Raw genomic sequence first — 22,645 nt, forward strand, 5'->3', positions numbered from 1 at the left:
GAGAAACATCAATTTGCTGATTCACTTACTCATTCACTCATTAGTTGCTTCTTGCATGTGCCCTGTTGGGGATAGAACCTGCAACCTTGGCGTATGGGATCAATGCTCTAACCAACCAAGCTACCTGGCCAGGCCCGTGGTAACTTAACTTTATTAAGGGCACAGAGACATCCATTGTTAAGTTCTGACAGAGGGAGGTGGGAAGTTCTGCAACATTACATTCGTCTTGAATGATCCCTTGTTGCTACACTGAGTTCTCTGACTGACAGTTTACTACCCCTGGACATGTTCTGTCATGGTGTCAGCTCTGGCTGTGTCTGAACACAGACCCCTTACCCATCCAAGAGGCCGGCTATCATAGGTTCCAACCTTGGAGTCATACAGACTACACCTGTGTAGCGTGGCTAGATGACCTTGAGTAAGTGATTTACCCTCCTGAAGAACTTTGCTTGCTCCATCAGTAGAACAAGGCCCCTTTACAGAATGGGTGTCAGAGCAAATGAGAAAACGGCAAGCAGAGTTTGCAAACAGGCCAACAGCTGTGATTTCATTTGCCTACAGAGTACTTTTTCTGAATTGTGAATTCGTTTTAAAAAAATTTTTAAATTGGGAAATGCTATATAAAAATTCAAATATATGTCTTTCCTTTAAAACACTAATACCTGGCAATACTAGCCAGGCCATCATGGTCTGAGCAGTTGCTGTCCCCCATTTAGCCAGAGCCTTGACCGTCTAGGCCACCAGAGTCCCTGCTTTGCTTGCCTCACTCAGTGACCTTACTTGCCATTCCAGGTATCTGAATTTGCAAACCCTGATGCCTGTGCCTGGCACAGAGTAAACACCCAATAAACGTTAACGACTATTATTACTGCCAAGGAACCAACCGGCACCAGCACGGCTCCTCTGCTTTGCAAGTGACTAAAGAGATGTGGCCATGGAAGAGTAGGAAAAGTGGGCATTCGTGGTGAAACAGAAGAGATGGGGTTTAGTGCCAGCCGACAGCTGTCTAGCTGTGTGGCCTTGGCCAAATCCTTGGCCATTAGTTCGGTCCATATGTTCAGTGTGGTGTGGGTCAGAGGGTCCAAGGTCCAATGTAAGCACATAGGTCTCAGGTCTATAAGCAAACCTACCTTCCCACACCCGTTTCTCGCTGAGCTCATGCTCTGGGGACTTCTCTCCTTTCCAAGCCTCACCCAGTGACTCTTCCTTTCATTGTATCGCTCCAATGTGTGAGAAGGGATTTTGCTTTCCCAAGGAGAGGGAGAAAATCAGACATAGTAGCTATGACTACCCTGACCAGAGGTGCAGTAAGTTGGTAGGGGGCCTGTAGAGCAGACGAGCTCAGCCTTTTTCATTTTTAAAATGGGGATGATGATAATGATAAGTTTCTACTTGATAGGGTTGTTGGGATATTAAATTCGTTATTCAAGTGCTTAGGACAGTACCTGGCGCATAGAGAGTGTTCAATAAATGTAAGCTGTTATTAAATTAAGAATGTGAGGTTGGCTCAGTGGATAGAGCGTCAGCCCTACGGACCCAGACTGAAGGGTCCTGGGTTTGATTCCAGTCAAGGGCACGTAACTCGCCAAAACCGGTTTGGCTCAGTGGATAGAGCGTCGGCCTTCGGACTCAAGGGTCCCAGGTTCGATTCCGGTCAAGGGCATGTACCTTGGTTGCGGGCACATCCCCAGCAGGGGGTGTGCAGGAGGCAGCTGATCGATGTTTCTCTCTCATCAATGTTTCTAACTCTCTATCCCTCTCTCTTCCCCTCTGTCAAAAATCAATAAAATATATTTTTTAAAAAAAAGGGCACGTAACTCAGTTGCAGGCTCGACACCCGGCACTGGTCTGAGCACATGCACAAGGCAACCAATCGATGTATCTCTCTCACATAGATGTTTCTCTCTCTGTGTCTCTCCCCCTCCCTTCCACTCTCTTTAAAAATCAATAGAAAAATATCCTGGGGTGAGGATTAACAACAACAACAACAAAAGAATGTGAGATGAATGACTGGCCTACATCTCTTGATTTTTTTTTTCCAAAGGAGACAAGAAAAACTGTTCTTGTTAAGCTGCAGAATGGGAGAGTTTTGTTTGTTTTTATCAAAAGAATTTTCTGTTTCATGTTGTCTTTTTTCTTTCTTTTTTTACTTTTCTTTTTCTTTTTTTTATTGTTTAAAGTTTTACATATGTCTCCTTTTCCCCCGATTGACCCCACCCCCACCTCCCAGCCATTCCCACCCAGGCAAGCCCCCACTGACCCAGTGTCTGTGTCCATTGGTTATGCTAACATGCATGCATACAAGTCCTTTGGTTGTTCTCTACCCCCCACCCCCCACCTCCTCTGGCATTTGTCTCTGGATCTACTTTTGTTCATCAGTTTATGTTGATCATTATATCCCACATATGAGTGAGATCATGTGATATTTATCTTTCTTCGACTGGCTTATTTCGCTTAGCATAATGCTCTCCAGTTCCACCCATGCTGTTGCAAATGGTAAAATGGGAGAGTTTTCTTGAAGTAATCCTGCACTGCCTCCCAAACTCCATTGGGCAGAGACAAGGAACAAAATACATTGAAGGGCAATGAAGGGTGTAGATGAGGCAATCCCATATTCCCTTGATTCTAAGACTATTTTTTTTCATATTTTAACATCTCTAAAATGCAGGTGTATCATACAATCAATGGCATGTCCATTTTTGCTCAGTAGCTTCTTTCTCAGGGGCTCAAAATAATGTTGTACCTCATCTTCGATGGATCTCAGAAGTAATGAGATATGGTGTACAAGAGTGCTGGGCACAGTGCCTGCCACGCCATAAGCCCTCGGATTAATCTCATGACCTTCAGCCTCACCAGCACATTCGAGGCTGGCCACGGTGGGGTGAGCAGCTTTTCTTTCTTTTTCTCATTTTCTCACTGACACCTGCTGACCTGCATTTGGCCCTGGGTTGACAGGCACATGGCAAATGCGGTCAGGAAAGGGAGTAGGGAGGGCTCAGGATGGGAAGAGAAAGGCTTTTTATAATATATTAGAGATTCAGAGAAGAGGAGGCAGAGTTTTTTTGTTTTGTTTTGTTTTAACAACAAAAAAGAATCCCTCCTGGAAGCCAGAGTTATATATATGCCAAACAGGCCAGGAAACCCAGCAGCCTCCTGGGGCTGGCAATGAATCCAAACAGGGGTCTTGTGTCCAGGCCACTGGCTGGCTGAGGGGCCATTGTTAGGGCCTGGCCTCATCTGTGAGGAGAGGGGTTGAAGGGGGAGGGGGAGTGTGTTCCCATGACTCCCTGGAGAGTGACAACAATTGGGGCCAGCTGGGAAGCCAGAACACCAGGGGCCTGGTGGGCGGGTAGCAGGCCCCAGAGGGGCCATGGAGGGCTGTAGGGGGCTGAGGAGGCAAGGTGGGGGACAAGGTGCGGGGGAAGGCCTAAGGAGGGGGAGCATGAGGGTTATTCGCTACACCCCACTTCCTCACCCCCACAGCTCTGGGCTGCTGAGTCTCCCCAAATCATGGCCCCACCCTGGTCCAGGCAGCCATAGTCTCTCACGTGGACCATTGCAGGTCTTCCTCAACAGATTTTTGCTGCCAGCCTGGCTCCCTACACTCTTCTCCACGTGTAGCTGGGTCTTTCTAAAATGTAAATTAACATCACATCACTCCTCTGCTTAAACCTGCCAAAGGCTGCCCTCATACTTAGAAGAAAACTCAAACCCTTTACTCTGGCCCACAAAGCCTGCCTGATGGACTTCGGCTCCAGTGCTCCAACAAGTCCCGCCCTGCACTCTGTCTCAGCCACTCAGGTCTCCTGCCAGGCCCTGGAAAGCTTTCAGCTGGTTCCCTTCTCCAGGTCTGTGCATTTTGCAGATCCTATTCTGTACACAGTTCTAGATACTTTCACTGTAGCATATTTGTGGCAAGCATTTCTGCCACAAACATTTTCGCTGTAAAACTCACTGACCATAAGGCAATTTTGTCATAAAAAAGATAAAATCACAACATTAGAGAGGACATAATGACAATAAAAAACAAAATTTTTTAAAAAGGACATAATGGCCCTGGCCAGTGTTCTCAGTGGTGAGAGCGTCGGCCCTCACACTGAAGGGTTGTAGGTTTGCTTCCAGGTCAAAGACACGTACTTGTGTTCAAGTAAGCCTTGATTTACTTAATAATGACCCCAAAGCACAAGAGTAGTGATGCTGGCAATTCGGATATGCCAAAGAGAAGCCATAAAGTGCTTCTTTTAAGTGAAAAGGTGAAAGTTCTCAATAAGGAACGAGAAAAAATCATATGCTGAGGTTGCCAAGATCTATGGTAAGAATGAATCTTCTGCCCTAGCCAGTACTCTCAGTGGTTAGAGCATCAACCCGCACACTGAAGGGTTTCAAGTTCAATTCTCAGTCAGGGGCGTACACCTGGTCTGTACACGAGGGCATGTGCACGAGGGAATCTACCTATGTGTCTCTCTCACATCAATTTCCCTCCCTCCCTCCTTTCCTCTCGCTCTAAAATTCAATGGAAACAATATCCTCCGGTCATGAAGAAGGAAAAAGAAATTGTGCTAATAGCCCTGGCTGAGTAGCTCAGTTGGTTAGATCATTGTCCCAATGGGCTGAGGTTGTGGATTCAATCCCTGGTCAGGGCACATGCAAGAAGCATCCAAGGAATGCATATATGGGTGAAACAACAAACCAATGTTTCTCTCTTGTTCTAAAAATCAATAAAATAAAAATAATTTTAAAAAAGAACTTTAAAAAAAAGAGAAACTTATGCTAATTTTGCTCTTGCACCTCAAACTGCAAAAGTTATGGCCACAGTGCATAAGTGCTTAGTTAATTGTAAAAGACATTAAACTTGTGGGTGGAAGACATGAATAGAAAACGTGTTCCGACTCATGACAATGTGTTGGGCCAGAAAGCTTTAAGCCTAAACAAAGATTTCAGAAGGGATCTCCTGAAATGAGTGACACCAAACCAAGGAATAGGTTTAGAATGAGAACTATAAAAATTACTAGAGAGAACCATATTCGGATAACTTGTATTGCAGTATATTGTTATAACTTTTCCATTTTTAGTTATTGTTCATCTCTTCCTGTGTATAATTTATAAATTAAACTTTACCATAGGCATGTATGTATAGGGTAAAACATTATATATGTGTGTGTATATAAATATACATATGATTGATTCAGTACTATCCTCGGTTTCAGGCATGCACTGCGAGTCTTGGAATAGATCCTCCTTGGATAAGGGGCAAATACTATAATATAAAAATGGGAGTAACTGCGAGAACTTTGTCAATGAAGAAATGAAACCAAACTAATAACTAGTTTAAATATGTGAAAGTCTGAAACCAATGAAAAAATGAAATTTACTAAGTCTGAAAACAATGGAGAAATGAAGCCAAACAAAAAACCCAACACCAAACTGTTAACCAGTTAGTTTATCTTTTACAAGACAAAATTGCCTGTGGCCAGTCACCCCTTTCTCCATCCACAACTTTGCCTGACTCTCATGATTCAGGTCTCAGAGCAAACATCACCTCCTCAGAGAACCTTTCCCTGGAAAACAGACCCTTTCGTTCTCCCTTCTAAGCCATTCTATTACACTGGTCTGTACTATTGACTTCATAGTACCTACCATTTTGGAATCATCTTATTTACATATTCATTTATAAGCCCCAGTTGGGCAGGAACTGGCTTCTTTCATTGCTGAATCCTAGTATCCAATATCACTGCGTACTTAGTACTTAGTAAGGGATCAGCCAGCATTAGCCATTATTTTCTTTATTCTGTGCTCTGGGTTTGCTAAACAATGGCAGCTGCCATATGGTCAGACGGGGAAGGTCACTCTTAAGTAGGAATTTTGAATCTGAAATCCATGAACTTGGACAGAAAAAAAAAATTACACCTATATTTTCACTACTCTCTGACTGCAATGTAACATTTTCTAAATGTTGGCAACAAACTTGAGGCCTATTAGCAGTAGCTGGGGCTTTATCACCAATAGAAGTCACAGCTATTTCCATATCCTGCTTCAGTTGCTGCAGGTATTGTGAGATTATTTGTGCTATTGCATCTATAAAATCATGGTAGTTTTGGACCATTGTTTTTTAATGAGATAAAAAAAAGAACATGTGGCCCAGCCAGGTGTGGCTCAGTGGTTGAGCGTTGACCCAGGAACCAAGAGGTCACCGGTTTGATTCCCGGTCAGCGTATATGCCCGGGTTGTGGGCTTGATGCCCAGTGTGGGGCGTGCAGGAGGCAGCCAATCAATGATTCTCTCTCATCATTGATGTTTCTATCTCTCTCTCCCTCTCCCTTCCTCTCTGAAATCAATAAAAATATATTTAAAACTATTTTGTTTATTATTTCAAAATTCAATGTACTTGTCCTTTTTAAAATCCTATGTATTTTGTTGTATATGTTTTAAAAACAGCATAAAGAGAAGGGTCCAAAACAAAAAAACAAAAAAGAGAAGGGTCCATAGGTTTCACCAGATGCCAAAGGGGTTCATGACACACATATATAAGGTACCCTAAAGAGCTGATGTGGTCTGTCCCTGACCCTTCTGTCAGCTGACATGCAGCCCACGAAGAGAGGCTGAAGGGAGAAGCCCGGAAGAGCAGTGAGAACAAGGTTTCCAAAAGAGACCCCATAGCCTCTATTTCCTGTCTTATTTATAAAATCGTGACATCTGCAGCAGCTTTGAGCAGAGACCTGGTACAGAAAATGGGGAGCCCTCCATTAGAAAGCCCTCTCTAAAAAGCCTGGCCACATAGCTCCGTTGGTTAGAGCATCATCCTGATACACCAAGGTTGTGGGGTTGGTCAGAACACGTACAAGAATCCACCAATGAATGCATAACTGAGTGGAACAACAGATCTCTCTCTCTCTCTCTCTGTCTCTCTCTTTCTCTCTCTCTCCCCTTCCTCTCTCTAAAATCAATTAAGAATAATACTCAGAAGAACACCCCGCTTTCCCTCTGTCCTCTGCCTAACCGTGTGGCTTCCAGATCACAAGACACTTTTCGGTTAAAATTAAACTCCTCACCCAAAATGCTCTCCAAGGCTGAAAGACACACTCTCTCTCTATGAATCTGGAACTAGATAAAGGGGGGGGGGGGGTGAGAGGGGATATGACTTTTTTAAAAAAAATAAATACTCTCTAATCTATTAAAACAAGAAACTTATCTGAAGTCACAGATTGTGGACATGTGGGGTTCGTTCCAGGAAGTGGAGCACAGCCCAATGTTCTGGTTTAAGTTTAAAGCCTGATTCTTATAAACCCAAAATGCACTCGTGGGAGTGGGAGAAGTGAACAATATAGAAAGAAACACCATCTCCTGGATCCTTTCTAGAGCCTGTGGAAGGTGGGAGCAGCGAGCATCATGAGGCAATTTCTTGGCATCTCAGCCTGTGAATCATTGCTCTCATACGGGTTCACTGAAAGATCTCTAATTTGGGAGCAGAGCAGCAGAAGGGCCCCAATTAACTCAGCTTTGTCCTTCCCCTTTCACTTGGTGATCCGTGAGCCTGAATGTTGGGTGTCGTCTATGATAAGGCTCAGGATATCTAGGGTGGTTCATCTTCATGCTCATTACAGTAAGAATCTGCCCAAGATATCTGGGGGGGTAGGGGTTGAGTTGAGGGAACCAGCTCAAAGAAAGAACTCATATCAGATTATTAATCAAAGAGAAACTAACAATGCAGAGGGCAGAGAGGAAATGCCAAAGTTGTTGAGATGACAGTGTAATGTAATAGGCTCTTATGAGACAAGGATAGGTGACTGTGCATGGAATATCTCCGGAAGGCAGTACTGGAAAGTGCTAACAGTGAGTGCCCCTGGCAAGAGAGGGGAGGAGCTTGGGTTGTAGGATGGAACCTGACTTTCCTATTACACAACTTTTGTACCATTTAAATTCTGTACTATGTGTACATATTATTAATTTAAAATTTATTGTCTACAACCCTGGCTGGTGTGGCTTAGTTGGTTGGGCATCGGCCAGTGCACCAAGATGGTTGGTTTGATTCCCGGTTAGGACATATGCTCAGATTGCGGGCTCACAGGCTCTCACGTCGATGTCTCTGTCTCTCTCTCTCTCTTAAATCAATAAAAAATCTTTTAAAAATGAAGTTATTATTTACAGTCCTGCATGTCAGAAGGCTTTGTAGGAATGTGGCGGGTGCTTAATAAACACACGTTAAATCACTGTGCTGTTTAAGGAACCAGCATTTATGGAGTGCCTACTGTGTACCAAGGGCCCTTTGGCAATGCCCGTTTTACTGATCTTAGGAAGGAGCCGAGTGGGGACTCCTTTCAGGCCTGCTGGAAGCCAGCACTCTGCTCCTCGGCAAGGTCCACACCGCCTTCCTCCCTGGAGTGAGCAGTTGGAGGCACCAGATGCTCTGGCAGGATCCAGAGAGATGCCATCTGTCAGGAAAACCTATTCTTAGAGAGCAGAGACAGTCGGTGGTGGAGCTGGCCAACCCCAGTGGCAGTGGGGGGATGTGGGCAGGGCAGGCGGCCAAGGCTTTACCTTCGGCTGGCGGGTAGGACAGGCTGAAAGCAGGGTATACTCAGTTCTCAGGACCATGCTTCCTTCTATGTTTGAACACTATTAGAAATAACAGCAAACATTTACTGAGTGATCACTTTATGTGTCATATTTAATCCTCCAGATCACCCTATAGGACACCTACTTTACAGATGATTGAAACACAGGTACAGAATAGTTAAATCACTTGCCCTAGGAAACAACAGAACCAGAGCTGAGCCCAGACATGGGCTTCAAAGCCTATGTCCCCAACCACCATGTTACACTACCTCTCAACCTGCCATACCAGAGGCCAGTTTTAGTTTGGGTTCTCCAACAGCAGACCCCAAGACAAGGATTTGAGTGCAAGTGGTTTACCTGGGAAGTGGTCCCGGGGAGCACTGGTAGGGGCATGAGGAAGGGAGACAGGAAAGGAGGTGTTATCGAGCAAGTGACCACTGTGGACAAGAGGGGCTCAGTCCTGCCGGACTGCCCTGGGAGCCAGAATGGAGCATGCCTACTGGGCAAGGGGGGCGGGACTGGGGCTATTTATCGGGCATTGATTGAGAGCTGTGCCCTGGATGTGTTAATCCTCCTGCACTGCAGGTCTGCTGCAGGGTGGCAAAGCAGGTGCCAGTGGCAAGTGATGGCCTCAGGCAGAAAGACACAGGGGTGGCTGTTGGAAAAGCTGGCTGGTATGCACTAACGTGGTAAACTAAAGGGATATGGGCAGGCCCCCCCCCCCCCATCTGCCATAAAACCCACTTGCTGATGACGACCCCCTCCCTTCCCCATAACCTTAGGATCTCGTTCACCCTCCACAGAATGAACTAAGGGACCTTCAAGATCACTTTCTCCAGGTTGGCAGTACAACAGCGTGGCTGAGAACACAGCTGTTAGAATCAGACCTAATCCCTGCTCTGTTACCTAACAGCTCAGCTCTGTTCAATTCAGTTTCCACATGTGTCACATGGGATAGCAGCTGGCCCCATATCATCCCCTACTACCTTGCTACTCAAGGTGTGGCTCAGACCAGCAGCAGTAGCAGCAGCACCTGGGAGTCTGAGAGACATGCAGAATATTCAGGCCCCACCCCAAACCCACTGAATCAGAATTTGCATTTTAATAAGATCGCCAGTGACTCCTGTGTACATTTCTACTAGTAAGTTCTAAAATATAAAGAGACTGAGATATTCCTATTAGGCCAAGGGACTCCAATTAGTGGGTCCATGGACCAAAGCTTCCTGGAGACCTGATGGATTTGTCCAGCTTGGTTTTAAAATATCGGACTGGCACCTGAGTCTCCAGTTCACCGCGACCTCGTCAGTCCCTACTACATAGCACCCAGAACATTATCACTTATGTCACTGTCAGGCCCCTGTAGGCATTTGAGTTTGTACCCCCTTCTGAAACAGACCCTAGACCTAGCTAACATTTGCATAGCTTAGCTTAGGTTTCTAAATTTAAAGTAAGGCACTTAAAAACACACAGGCTTTGAAATCAGATAAATCTGGGTTCAAACCCTGATAGGGCTACCATACTAACTGTATATCTTGGGCAAGTTACTTCCCTTCTCTGATTCTGTTTCCACATCTGTAAAATGAAAATCAAAATACAGACCTGTAAGGTCATTGTATGGATTTAAAAAGTATGTGCAAAGCACCCAGGAGGAAGTAGGAGCTCATTAAATGGAAACGATTAGTGTGGGTAGCAGCCGTTGCAGTTATACAAGTCCAACATGGACACCGGGTATTATTACAATTATCCTCATTTTACAAGAAACTGAGGCTCTGGGAGGTCACAAACCTTCCTCAAAATTACATAGTGGTGGGGTGGGGACTCCAACCATGTCCTCTAGCTCTATATCTGCAATGTCCACGAGGATTTTCTGTGATGATGGAAGTATTCTATATCTTCAATACAGCCACTACTAGCCACATAGGGGCTACTTACTGAGCCTTGAAATATGACTGGTCTAAATTGAGGTGTGCTGTAAATGTAAAACATATACTTGATTTTGATGACTTCACATAAGAAAAAATATAAAAGATCTTATTTTCATAGTAATCACATGTTGAAATGATAATATTTTAGAAATTTGGGCTAAAATATATCAAAATTAATCTCATCTGCTTCTTTCCACTTTTTTAAAATGTGGCCACTAGAAAAATTTCAATTACATACGTATATGACTGTCATCATGTTTCTATTGGACAGTGAAACTCTAGAGCCTCTCCAATAGAACACTCGAGAAAAGGAACTTAATATTTTGTAAAAACATATTTGCAAACCCACTGCCCACCAGCGTAAGAACAGTCAAAGAACATACCCACCAGAAAGAGATTTCAGGGCCCTCCTCTGAGCTCCATGACCCCTGAGGCCTAGAGAGGGGGTGACTTTCCCTGGTCTCACAGAAGTTAGCAGTATGCTGGAACCATGCGTTAGGTTCCTCAGCCTGATTCAGCCTCTTACTCCACCATTCAAGAGGACCTAATGAGATTGGAAAATTGGTGCTTTTGCTTTGGACAATGGAACCCTGGGTTAATAAAAGTTGGAGTCTGAGAGCCATGATCCTGGGAAAGCAGGATCCTCTGGGAGGTTTCACTGATGGAGCCAATCTCATGCCACAACTGGACACCGCCCAGAGCCTACTCAGGTAGAAGCCCCCATAAGCACCTCAGGGCTGCGTTACTTTGAGGGACGGCTCTTGTTGTAGATGAGGAAGTCCGAGATGTCGTGCCACACATTGCTGTCCTCGTACAGGTAGGTCATAGAGGACTGCAGCGAGGGCTGCAGCGTGGGCCGATGGTATTCAAAGAGCCACAGCACCAGCCCCCACACTAACGCGGTGAACAATGGGAATGGGTCCCACTTGGGTTCGGGAATGTAGCCCTTCTCCACTCCCAGGCGGCACAGGGCAAATAGGACGCGTGACAGCAGGTACATGTTGATCTGCAGGGAGGGAATGACAGGGGATTACAGGTGTGCACAGCCTCTGGGAACCTTCTGCCCACCCCCATGCACGGATCACTGTTTTTCAAAGTTGGTGTGCAGATGAAGTGGTATCAGACATTTTAATAGTACTATATTATTTATTTTTTAAGGTTGTTACCCACTTTTATTTAATTTTTTAAAAATAATTCTTTATTGCTGAAAGTATTACATATGTCCCCCTTTTCCCCCCATTGACCCCCCTCCAGCCTACCCCCCTGCTTCCCCCGGTCTTCAGCACCCTATTGTCTGTGTCCATGGGTTATGCATATTTATAATAATAAAAGCGTAATATGCTAATTAGACTGGACATCCTTCTGGACATCCTTCCAGACAACCTTACAGATGAAGCTGGGGCTGCGAAGGAAGCCCGGGTCCCGGGTGCCAGAGGGAAGCCGGTACCGGCAGCCGGGGGAAGGAAGGCCTACTCTTGCACAAATTTTGTGCATTGGGCCTCTATTATGTATATAAGGTCTTTGGTTGATTAACTCCCACCCACCCACCCTCCCTGCCTTCCCTATGAGATTCTGCACTCTGTTCCATGCTTCCATGTCTTTGGGTCTACTCCATTCATCAGTTTATTTTGTTACTTAGATTCCATCTGAGTGCGATCATGTGATATTTGTCTTTCTATGACTAACTTATTTCACTTAGCATAATACTCTCCAGGTCCCTCCATGCTGTCTCAAAGGGTAAGAGATTCTTCTTTTTTTACTACTGCATAATATTCCATGGTATAAATGTACCACAACTTGTTTATCCATTCATCTACTGATGGGCACTTGGGCTGTTTCCAGATTTTAGCTATTGTAAATTGTGCCGCTATGAGCATAGGGGTGCATACTTTCTTTCTGATTGGTGTTGCAGGTTTTTTAGGATATATTCCTAGAAGTGGAATCCACTGGGTCAAATGGCAGTTCCAGACTTAATTTTTTTTTTAATATATTTTATTGATTTTCCACAGAGAGGAAGGGAGAGGGATAGAGAGCTAGAAATATCAATGAGAGAGAAACATTGACCAGCTGCCTCCTGCACACCCCCCACAGGGGATGTGCCCGCAACCAATGTACATGCCCTTGACCGGAATCGAACCTGGGACCTTTCAGTCTGCAGACCGACGCTCTATCCGCTGAGCCAAACCGGTTTCGGCCAGACTTAATTTTTTAAGGAAACTCCATACTGTTTTCCATAATTGTTGCACCAGTTTGTATTCCCACCAGCAATGTACTAGGGTTCCCTTTTCTCCACATCCTCTCCAGCACTTGTCATTTATTGATATGTTGATGTCTGAGATTTTGCTGCCTATGGTTTCTTCTAGGATTTTTATGGTTTCACAACTTACATTTAAAAGTCTTTTATCCATTTTGAGTTTATACTGTGTATGATGTAAGTTGGTGGTCTATTTTCATTTTTTTGCACATATCTGTCCAATTTTCCCAACACCACTCTCTTGACTCCATTGTATGCTCTTGCCTTCTTTGTCAAATATTAATTGAGTGTAATGGCTTGGGTCAATTTCTGGGTTCTCTGTTCTGCTCCATTGATTTATATGCCTGTTCTTGTGCCTATGCCAGGCTGTTTTGATTATGGTGGCTTTGTAGTATAACTTGAAATTTGGTACTGTGATTTCTCCAACTTTATTTTTCTTTCTCAAAATTGCTGCAGCTATTCGGGGTCTTTTTTGATTCCATATAAATTTTTGGAGTATTTGTTCTAACTCTGTGAAATATGCCATTGATATTTCAATAGGGATTGCACTGAATCTATAGATTGCCTTGGTAGTAAGGACATTTTAAATAGTACTACTTTCGCCGAAACCGGTTTGGCTCAGTGGATAGAGCGTCGGCCTGCGGACTCAAGGGTCCCAGGTTCGATTCCGGTCAAGGGCATGTACCTTGGTTGCGGGCACATCCCCAGTAGGGGGTGTGCAAGAGGCAGCTGATCGATGTTTCTCTCTTATCGATGTTTCTAACTCTCTATCCCTCTCTCTTCCTCTCTGTAAAAAATCAATAAAATATATTTTTTAAAAAAATAAAATAAATAAATAAATAGTACTACTTTCTATCTTTAATTTATTATTCTTATTTATTTAAAAATTTTTAATTAATATACTTACATGGTTCAAAACTAAAAAGTAACTTGACACCAAAAATATCCTTAAAATTTTTTGATAAACTGGATCTCATCAAAATTAATCATTTTTTGTTGTTGTTGTTATGAAAGCCCATGTGAAGAGGCCAAAAAGAAAAGCTATAGACTGGGAGAAAGTATTTACAATATATATATATATACACATATACATATATATATATATGTACATATATATATATATATGACAAAGACTACTATCTGGAATACATTTTTTAAAAACTCAAAACTCAACAGTAAAAAAACACACAACCCAATTAGTAAATGGTCAAAAGACGTGAACAGATGCTTCACTGAAGAGGTTATACAGATGGGAAATAAGCACATGAAAAGCTGTTTAACATCACTAGCCTTCGGGGAAACGCAAACTTAAAACCACAAATGAGATGGCACTTCACACCTATCAAAATAGCTAAAATAAAAAAAAATAAGACAAACCAAACACTGGCTACAATGTACAGGAACTGAGTCACTTGTATATATTCCTGATGGGAATGTAAAATAGTAAGTCACTGTGGAAAATAGTTTGCCAGGTTCTTATAAAACTAAACATGCATGTACCATTTGACCCAGCAACTGTACTCTTGGGCATTTATCTCAGAGAAATGAAAACTAATGCTCACTCAAAAACTTGTACAAGAATGTTCTTAGCAGCTTATTCCTAATAGCCAAAAGTTGGAAACAACTCACAGGTCCTTCTGGGGATAAATGTTTAAACAAACTGTGGTATATCCATGCAATGGAACACCACTCAGCCATAAAAATAAATGAACTACTGACAGACTCAACAACTTGGATGAATCTCCAGCGAATTACGCCGAGTGAAAAAAGCCAATCCCAAAGACTGCATACTGTAATGACTCCACTTACATAACACTGTTGAAATGACAAGATTTTAGAAATGGAGGTCAGAATAATTATTGCCAGGAGTCAAGGAAAAGAGGGGAGGGGGAAGGAGATGGTGTGACCAGGATTCTTTGCCTTTGGATGTGAAATTTCTAACAAATATAAAACTGAGGAAATTTCCTCAAAACACAAAACTCTCACATGCACAGACTCCATAATTCCACGTCTAGGAACTTTCGGACAGACTGACACAAATGCAGAAAGATGTCCAAACAAAGATGTAGACTGCATGTGTGTGATGGCAAAAGGCTACGGACCTTATAAATGCCCATCGAGAGGAGATTAGTAAAATCAGGGCAGGACCATCCACCCAGCAGTGGAGGGCTCTGATATTAAAAAGGCTGAAGGACTGACAAGAAAGGTCTCCTAGATACATCATTCCATGAAAAAAAAAAAAAAAAGCAGTATGATCTCATTGGTGGGAAACTCCTGATATGTACACTAAAATAAGCACAGACAATTTCTGAAGAGCTACTCAAGATACAATTAAAGTGACTGTCCCAGGACAGTGGCTTGACAATTGGAGGAGGATGGAAACTTTCTTTTCAATTTATTTTCTACTTTATCATCATGTATCCCAAGCACCTAGACATATGCCAGGCACATAGGGACTGTTTAATCTGCATTTTTTAAAATGTGAAAATAAAACTGTTATAATTTAAAAATATTTAATAAGCCCTGGCTTGTGTGCTCAGCAGTTAGAGCGTCAACCCATGAACCAAGAGGTCACCAGTTCAATTCCCGGTCAGAGAACATGCCTGGGTTGCAGGTTCAATCCCTTGTAGAGGGCGAGCAGGAGGCAGCCGATCAATGATGTTTCTCTTTCATCAATGTTTCTATCTCTCTATTCCTCTCTCTCTCAAAATCAATAAAAACATATTTTAAAATAAATAAATAAAATAGAAATCTTGATTTAAAAAAAAAAAAGGTGGCAAGCTCAATTCTAGGTCTGGGTACATGCCCAGGTTGCAGATTGGATCCCCGGTTTGGGGAACGTGCAGAACATTGATTAATGTTTCTCTCTCTCTCTCTCTCTCTCTCTCCCTCCCTCCCTCCCTCCCTCCCTCCCTCCCTCTCCCCTCTCCCCCACACCCCTCTCCCTTCCTCTCTCTGAAATCAATAAAAAATAAATAGAACTTTAACCCAGAAAAAGGACAAGTTACAGAATAAGGCAATTCTTTAATAAATTTTGTTTTATGAAAATCATATTTCAGGGTCATTTTTCTTTTTTCTCATTTTACTGCAGAGTGATTTTCTTTAAAAAAAATAAAAACATCTTTGTCCCCAGAGAGCAGTACACATTGATTTTGGAAATCATAAAATTCCAATAAGCTGCTTGATTTACAGACGAGGAAACGGAGGGGGAAATGACCGTCCCAAGATCACAGTGGGACTGGTGAATCACCGATCCTCAGACTGGGAAGGGAGCCACGAGCTCATCTCCTTTGACCCCTCACCCCAACTCAAACCTGAACCATATCCCACCCCAAACCCAGGCAGCCCACACACACATGCCCGGGGAGGATCTTTACCTGGCTGTTGATGTTATTGTTCTCTTTAAACACCAGGAAGCCCCCGATGCAGCCAGCCAGGAACGAGTGCACCTGGTGAGTCTCCCCCTGCAGGTACGACTGCAGGGCACAGAGGGCCTTGTAGGTGAACACGAAGCAGGCCAGGTTCGAAGAGTGGGTGTACGTGGCCTGCAGGATGGCCCGAAGCTTCTCCCGGAGGCTGCGCAAAATTAGGGAATTACCATGAGCGCAGGCCCAGCCATTTGGAGGGCATTCACCCACTGGGCATGCAAAACTAAGCCACACAAGCAGCTCAGGGCCTCTAACATCCATGTCCTGAGGGCTGCTGGCATCCTTGATTCAGGCCTTAACGTCATGCCACTTCCTCAGAGAGTCTTTCCCCGACCACCCTACATAAAAGAATGCCCATCACATCTGTCCCCTGACCCTACTTTTTTTTTTTCCTTCATAGGTCTTATTGCCATCTGACTTGTATATGCTTGTTTATTATCTCCCCCACTCCCACCTCAAGCCAATGGAAGATACCAGAGAGTGGTATCTACAGCTGACTTGTTCATCCGTAGGGCCCAGAACAGCGTCTGACCAAGAGTAGGTGCTCAATAAATATTTTTTTTGGCGTGAACATGAGGAGAAATAAATGAATGAGGGAGTTAGTGCCTACTGTGTGCTGGATCTGGGAATATAATTCTGGGGGGAAAAGATCTGCTTGCTGCCCTCATGAGGTTTATGATCTAATCGGAGCAAGGGTCAAACTTTGACCTTGGCAAGAGATAATTGTGGGATCTGAAGGGTGAGGAATCAATGTGGTCAAGAGGGGAGAGGAGTTGCATCCCAGGCAGAGAGATCAGCAAAGATCCTGAGGAGGGACAGAGAGTGGGGAGTAAAGGAACAGAGAAAAATCTGAGCAGAGAATGTGTGGGCAAAGGATGTAGGGGATGCAGGGTAGCAGGTAAGGCCATGCTAACTTTTCTCCTTATCCTGAGAGAAACAAACATTTAAGTAGGGTAGGTAGTTGATTTATCCTTTAAAATTAAATCACTCGGAACCTGTCTGGACAGCTCAGTTGGTTAGAATATTGTCTAAGATTGTGGGTTCAATCCCTGGTCATGGCACATACAAGAATCAACCAATGAATGCATAAATAAGTGGAACAAGAACATTCAAAAATAAAAAAAATCACATGTTATAATGAATTTTGATTTCTTGTTAGAAGTAAGACAACAGAAGTTTTCAGGAGACCTAAAATTTTTTTTTGATGTTTTTTTTTCCCCTCAGTGTTCTTGTAAAGGTAGCATTTTTCAAAAATTAAAAAAATTAAATAAAAAATAAATAAGTAGAACAACAGCCCTGGCTGGCATGGCTCCATTGGTTAGGCATCGTCCAGTGCACCAAAAGGTTGCCAGTTTTATTACTGGTCAGGACTCAATTCCCAGTAGGGGGCGTGCAGGAGGCAGCCAATCAATGCTTTGCTCTCACATCAATGTTTCTCTCTCTCTCTCCTCTCCCTTCTTCTCTCTCTAAAAATCAATTTTTTAAAAATAAGTGTCCTGGTGACGGTGGCTCAGTGGTTGAGCGTCGACCTATGAACCAGGAGGTCACAGTTTGATTCCCAGTCAGGGCACATTCCCAGATTGCAAGTCGACCCCCAATGAGGCACATGCAGAAAGCAGATGAATGGTTCTCTCTAATCATTGATGCTTCTGTCTCTCTCTTTCCCTTCCTCTCTGAAATCAATAAAAAACATATATTTTTTAAATGAGTGGAACCACAAATCGATGAATCTCTCCCACTCTCTCTCCTTTCCTCTCGCTTTCTAAAATCAATAAAAAATTTGCCGAAAGCGGATTGGCTCAGTGGATAGAGCGTCGGCCTGCGGACTCAAGGGTCCCAGGTTCGATTCCGGTCAAGGGCATGTACCTTGGTTGCGGGCACATCCCCAGTAAGGGGTGTGCAAGAGGCAGCTGATCGATGTTTCTCTCTCATCGATGTTTCTAACTCTCTATCCCTCTCTCTTCCTCTCTGTAAAAAATCAATAAAATATGTTTTTTTAAAAAATAAAATAAAATAAATAAAAAATTTAAAATAAACTAAATTAAATCACTTGGGGGCAGTGGGAAAAACACAGGGAGAAGTACAGAGTGTACTCTGGGAGATCAATTCAGGAATGGTAAACCCAAGTGTCCTCGAAGCTAAATGAGGACCTTGGAGTGGGTCTACTAAGCTCTGTGGAAATGTCAGGTGAGTGGACACAGCCAGAAACCACCTGGTTCTTGCCCCACAGGAACATGGGCCCAGTGTTGCCAATTCTAAGACAAGTTAGATTTCCCAGTTTTTAAGTGTTAACACTAACCCTGCCTTCAAATTGTTTCTAGAATCTAACTATTTCTAATCGCCACTGCCATCAGTGTTACTCACCTGCATTATTGCCACAGCCTCCCATTTTACACTTACTTCTGCCCTTGGCACCCTCACCCATCTGTTCTTAATCTGGCAGCAAACTCTTCACTCTCACAGTACTAAAAGGCAGGGCAAATAGTACCATATCCCTGGAAAAAGCTTACAATTTCCTGTTTCACTTAAAGGAAAAGCCAAACTCCTCTTTAAAGTTGGACAGAATGGGCCCAGGTTACCTTCCTCTTTGTTCTCTCCCCTTCAAAACCCCCCACCTCCAGCGTCCTCAGATTCACCAGGCACGACCTCACCTCGGGGACTTTGCACTGGCTATTCCCTTGGCCTGAAACACTCTTTCCCCTAATGCCCATTTGGCCAACTCTTTCACCTCCTTAAAGTCTTTACTCGAATGTCACTTTCTCACTGAGGCCTTCCCTATTTAATTCTGCAGTATGCCTTTCCTCCAGCACTCCTGATCCCCTTTCTCTCTTTCCTTGTTCTAATTTTTACTTCCCACAGCCCACATCACCTTTTCACACATACTCTCCTTATTTACCATGTTTTTTCTTCTTCCACCTCCTGTTAGAATGCAGCTCTGTGAGGGCAGTGAACATTGTCTGTTTTGTTCACTGCTGTATCCCAGCATCTAAAACAGTGTCTGATCCACAGCAGATGCTCAATAAATATCTACTGAATGAATGACTGAGCTCAGTTTAAAAAAAAAATGAATCGGAGCACAAAAACCAAACCAAACACAAATAAATTTTAAAAGTAAAAATACAGCCCTAACCGGTCTGGCTCAAGTGGATAGAGCGTCGGCCTGCGGACTCAAGGGTCCCAGGTTTGATTCCGGTCAAGGGCATGTACCTTGGTTGCGGGCACATCCCCAGTGGGTGGTGTGCAGGAGGCAGCTGATTGATGTTTCTCTCTCATCGATGTTTCTAACTCTCTATCCCTCTCCCTTCCTCCCTGTAAAAAAATCAATAAAATATATATATATTTTTTAAAAAGTAAAAATACAAAAAGAGAAAATGTTGAAGCTGAATTTGACCAGAAGTCTGTCCATGTATGATTCTTATAAGGTCCAGGTGAGACTACATACATTAAAAACTAGATCACAAACTGTTTTCTGAGAAATGCCTTGAGGGAAGACTTGAGATATCAGAGGAAGACCAAGAAGTTTGAGCAGAGGGAGGTCATGGACAGTTTTCTGAGAACGTGATCCTCAGAGAACTGGGTTGCTAAGAAGGAAATAAAGGTGGGGTAGAAGAGGAAAGGGAGCTCCTGGCAGGGGGGTACTGCATGAGCAAATGTATGGATAGGAGCACATGTGGCCTGTGCATGGGATGACAGCAAGTCCTGTGTGCCAAAGACACCCCAGGGTGAACATGGGAGAACAGGGTGGGATGCAGCTGAGGCCAAACTGCAGACGGTCTAAAGGCCACACCTGGAAGTTGGGTTTCTTTGAAGGGGGTGGGATCCAGGGGAGTTTTCTAGCAGGGACAGTAGAATCAGAGTTGTACTTTAGGAGGTGGGTGTAGGGACAGGCTAGACCCAGCTAGGAAGCTACTGCAACAGCCCTGGCACTGAGGCCTGACTACATTTTCTCCCAGTTTAAAGGGTGTGCAGATGAGGCTGGGTACCTGCCACTCCGGAAGAGAAAGGTCATGACCAATGCGTGAGGGGCCCGGATTTTGGCTCCATAGCTGTAAAAACAAAAGAAAACAGTTACTACAGCATCACTGTATTAATGTTTTTTCTGGGCTATTTATATATATATATATATATTGATTTCAGAGAGAGAGATGGAAACATTAATGATGAGAGAGAATCACGATTGGCTGCCTCCTGCACGCCCCCCACTGGGGATCTAGCCCAAAACCCAGGCATGTGCCCTGACCAGGAATCGAACCCACAACTGGTTCACAGGTTGACACTCAACCACTGAGCCATGCCAGCCAGGCTGGGCTATTTCTTTGATCCCCTTGCCTCCCTCTCTCTCTCCCTAATCCTAGCATCATTTTAGGAAGGAAAATAATGCTAGTTTTTGAGTTAGGTCTAGGTTCAAAGTGGGTCATAGAGAGGAAATAGTACTTGGTGTCAAAGTCCTGCCACGTTTTGCTGTATAAACTTGGATAAATGACTTAACCTCTCTAAGCCGCCGTATTCTCATCAGTAAAAAGTATTCTCCATTTCAGAGTTGCTTCTGGCAGGTAAGGACATAGCACATGTGCAAGTTCCTAGTTCAACAAATGTTAATATCTCTTTCTTTCTTGTTCTCCTTTATTGGACTCGCCTTTCCCTCACCAAGTTCTCCAACCGCCAGGCCCTGATCTGACCAGGCTACAAGCTGTAAAAATCCATAGCATTCTCCTTGAACCAATGGTCATGAGCCATATATTGTTGTCACATGAGTATCTGTGAATGTTCACTATAGGCTTGTTTGAAATAGCCAAAGACTGGAAGCAAACTGGGGTCTATCTGCAGGGGGTGTTATTGGATAAATTAATAATGGTCTATCCATTCAGTAGAATACTGAACAGCAGTAAAAGAATGAGGCAGCTTGCCCAGCAGGTGTGGCTCAGTGGTTGATCGTCAACCCATGAACCAAGTCACAGTTTGATTCCCGGTCAGGGCACATGCCCGGGTTGCGGGCCTGATCTCCAGTAGGGGGCATGCAGGAGGCAGCTGACAGATGATTCTCATCATTGATGTTTGTATCTCCCTCTCCCTCTCCCTCTCCCTCTCTCTCTCCCTCTCCCTCTCCCTTCTTCTATGAAATAAATTTAAAAAAAAAAACATTAAAAAAAGAATGAGGTGACTTTATGTGCACTGCAGGGTTTTACCAGAGCAAGGTGTGTAACATGTAAAATTGTGTAAAACAAGAAAATCTTATCTAATAAAGAGGGAATATGCTAATTGACCATCACTCCATCACAAAGATGGCTGCAACCACAGCTGAGGCCAAGTTCCCTTAAGTAGCCTTAACGAGCAATCAGCAGGGACTTGAGGCTACGCCCGCCCCCTCCACTATGGGGCTTGACAGAGGACCTCATGCCGCGATCCCACCTGGCAGGGCTTGACAGGGGACCTCAGGCCATGCTCCCCACCCAGCGGGGCTTGATGGGGGACCTCAAGGTACACCCCTAGTGCTGGGTCGGGGGAACTCAGGCTATATCCCCCGCCTGGCAGGGCTTGACGGGGGGCCTCAGGCCATGCCCCCCACCCAGTGGGGCTTGACAGGGGATCTCAGGCCATGTTACCCACCTGGCAGGGCTTGACGGGGGACCTCAAGGCACGCCCCCCGCCCCATCTGGGGGACCTCAGGCCACGCCCCCCGTCCTGGTGCCGGGCCAGGGGACCTGAGGCTATGCCCCCTGCCTGGCGGGGCTTGACAAGGGTGGGACTGGCTGGGTCTGGATCTAGCCCAATGTGGAGGGGGGTGGCCGGGTCTGGGTCTCACATGATTTTGAGGCACATGTGGGTGGGCAGGGACTTGACTTTGGGTCCCCCTTTTAATGTGCATGAATTTCGTGCACCGGGCCACTAGTTCTTCTATAAATCTAAGAGTATTTCAAAATAAAACTTGTTTAAAAAGGTATGGGAGGAGAATGTATGGATTTGTCTATGTAGACAATATTTATGAAGGGAGACATGGGACTGCACACAGAGGCCACCGACAGGGAGGGGGACTATGTGACAGAAGGATACGGTGGGCAGAACTTTCTAGCATTTAACTTTTTATGGCTTTTCTGAATGTTATGTAATTAAAAAAAATAAACTAACAAAATAAAAATGTTAATAAGTTAAAGCTTATCTTCTCCCCTGCCTTGCAGTGGGCAGGACACCCATCCTGGCCCCAGAAAGCTCTCTGTCCCGCCTCATCCACAGCGATCTCTTTCTCTCCTGAACAAAGAAGCCTTCAGCCGCCTCCAGGTGACCAGGGCTAAAAGGACCCTTCCTTATGCCCCAGACACAAGCAGAACAGTTCCCCCAACTCCCTAAGTCTGCCAAGCCCCCTTCCCAAGGTCTTCAAATCAGGGTGAGCTGGTTACTACTGTTCACAGTGATAGATCCTCCCTTCCCCCAACTGATGGACAGAGTATGACGTAAACTCCACCTGCAGCCGGACATTCCTGAGCACC

The 22,645-nt window shown here is 44.3% G+C and overlaps 1 protein-coding gene across 5 annotated transcripts in view; it reads right to left on the minus strand.

Moving 5' to 3' along the window:
* The window catches only part of PXMP4 (peroxisomal membrane protein 4), a 41,098-nt gene that overhangs the window by 9,570 nt on the left and 8,883 nt on the right, over positions 1 to 22,645 (minus strand). Inside the window, exons 2-6 of one of the 5 annotated variants that reach the window (XR_008557834.1) lie at positions 20,144 to 20,206; positions 16,110 to 16,308; positions 11,209 to 11,484; positions 8,536 to 8,613; positions 8,138 to 8,442 (exon numbers count right to left, since the gene is read on the minus strand). Coding sequence is in view for 4 of the 5 variants with exons in the window: in XM_054724539.1 (XP_054580514.1) it covers positions 11,221 to 11,484; positions 16,110 to 16,308; positions 20,144 to 20,206 (526 nt within the window). In the remaining variant the exon portion in view is untranslated. Of the gene's footprint in view, positions 1 to 8,136; positions 8,614 to 8,635; positions 11,485 to 16,109; positions 16,309 to 20,143; positions 20,207 to 22,645 lie in introns of those variants that run through there. The other 4 variants (XM_054724538.1, XM_054724539.1, XM_008149725.3 and 1 more) reach the window with 4 other exon arrangements.

This window comes from Eptesicus fuscus, chromosome 12 (genome assembly GCF_027574615.1).
Source record: "Eptesicus fuscus isolate TK198812 chromosome 12, DD_ASM_mEF_20220401, whole genome shotgun sequence".
NCBI lineage: Eukaryota > Metazoa > Chordata > Mammalia > Chiroptera > Vespertilionidae > Eptesicus > Eptesicus fuscus.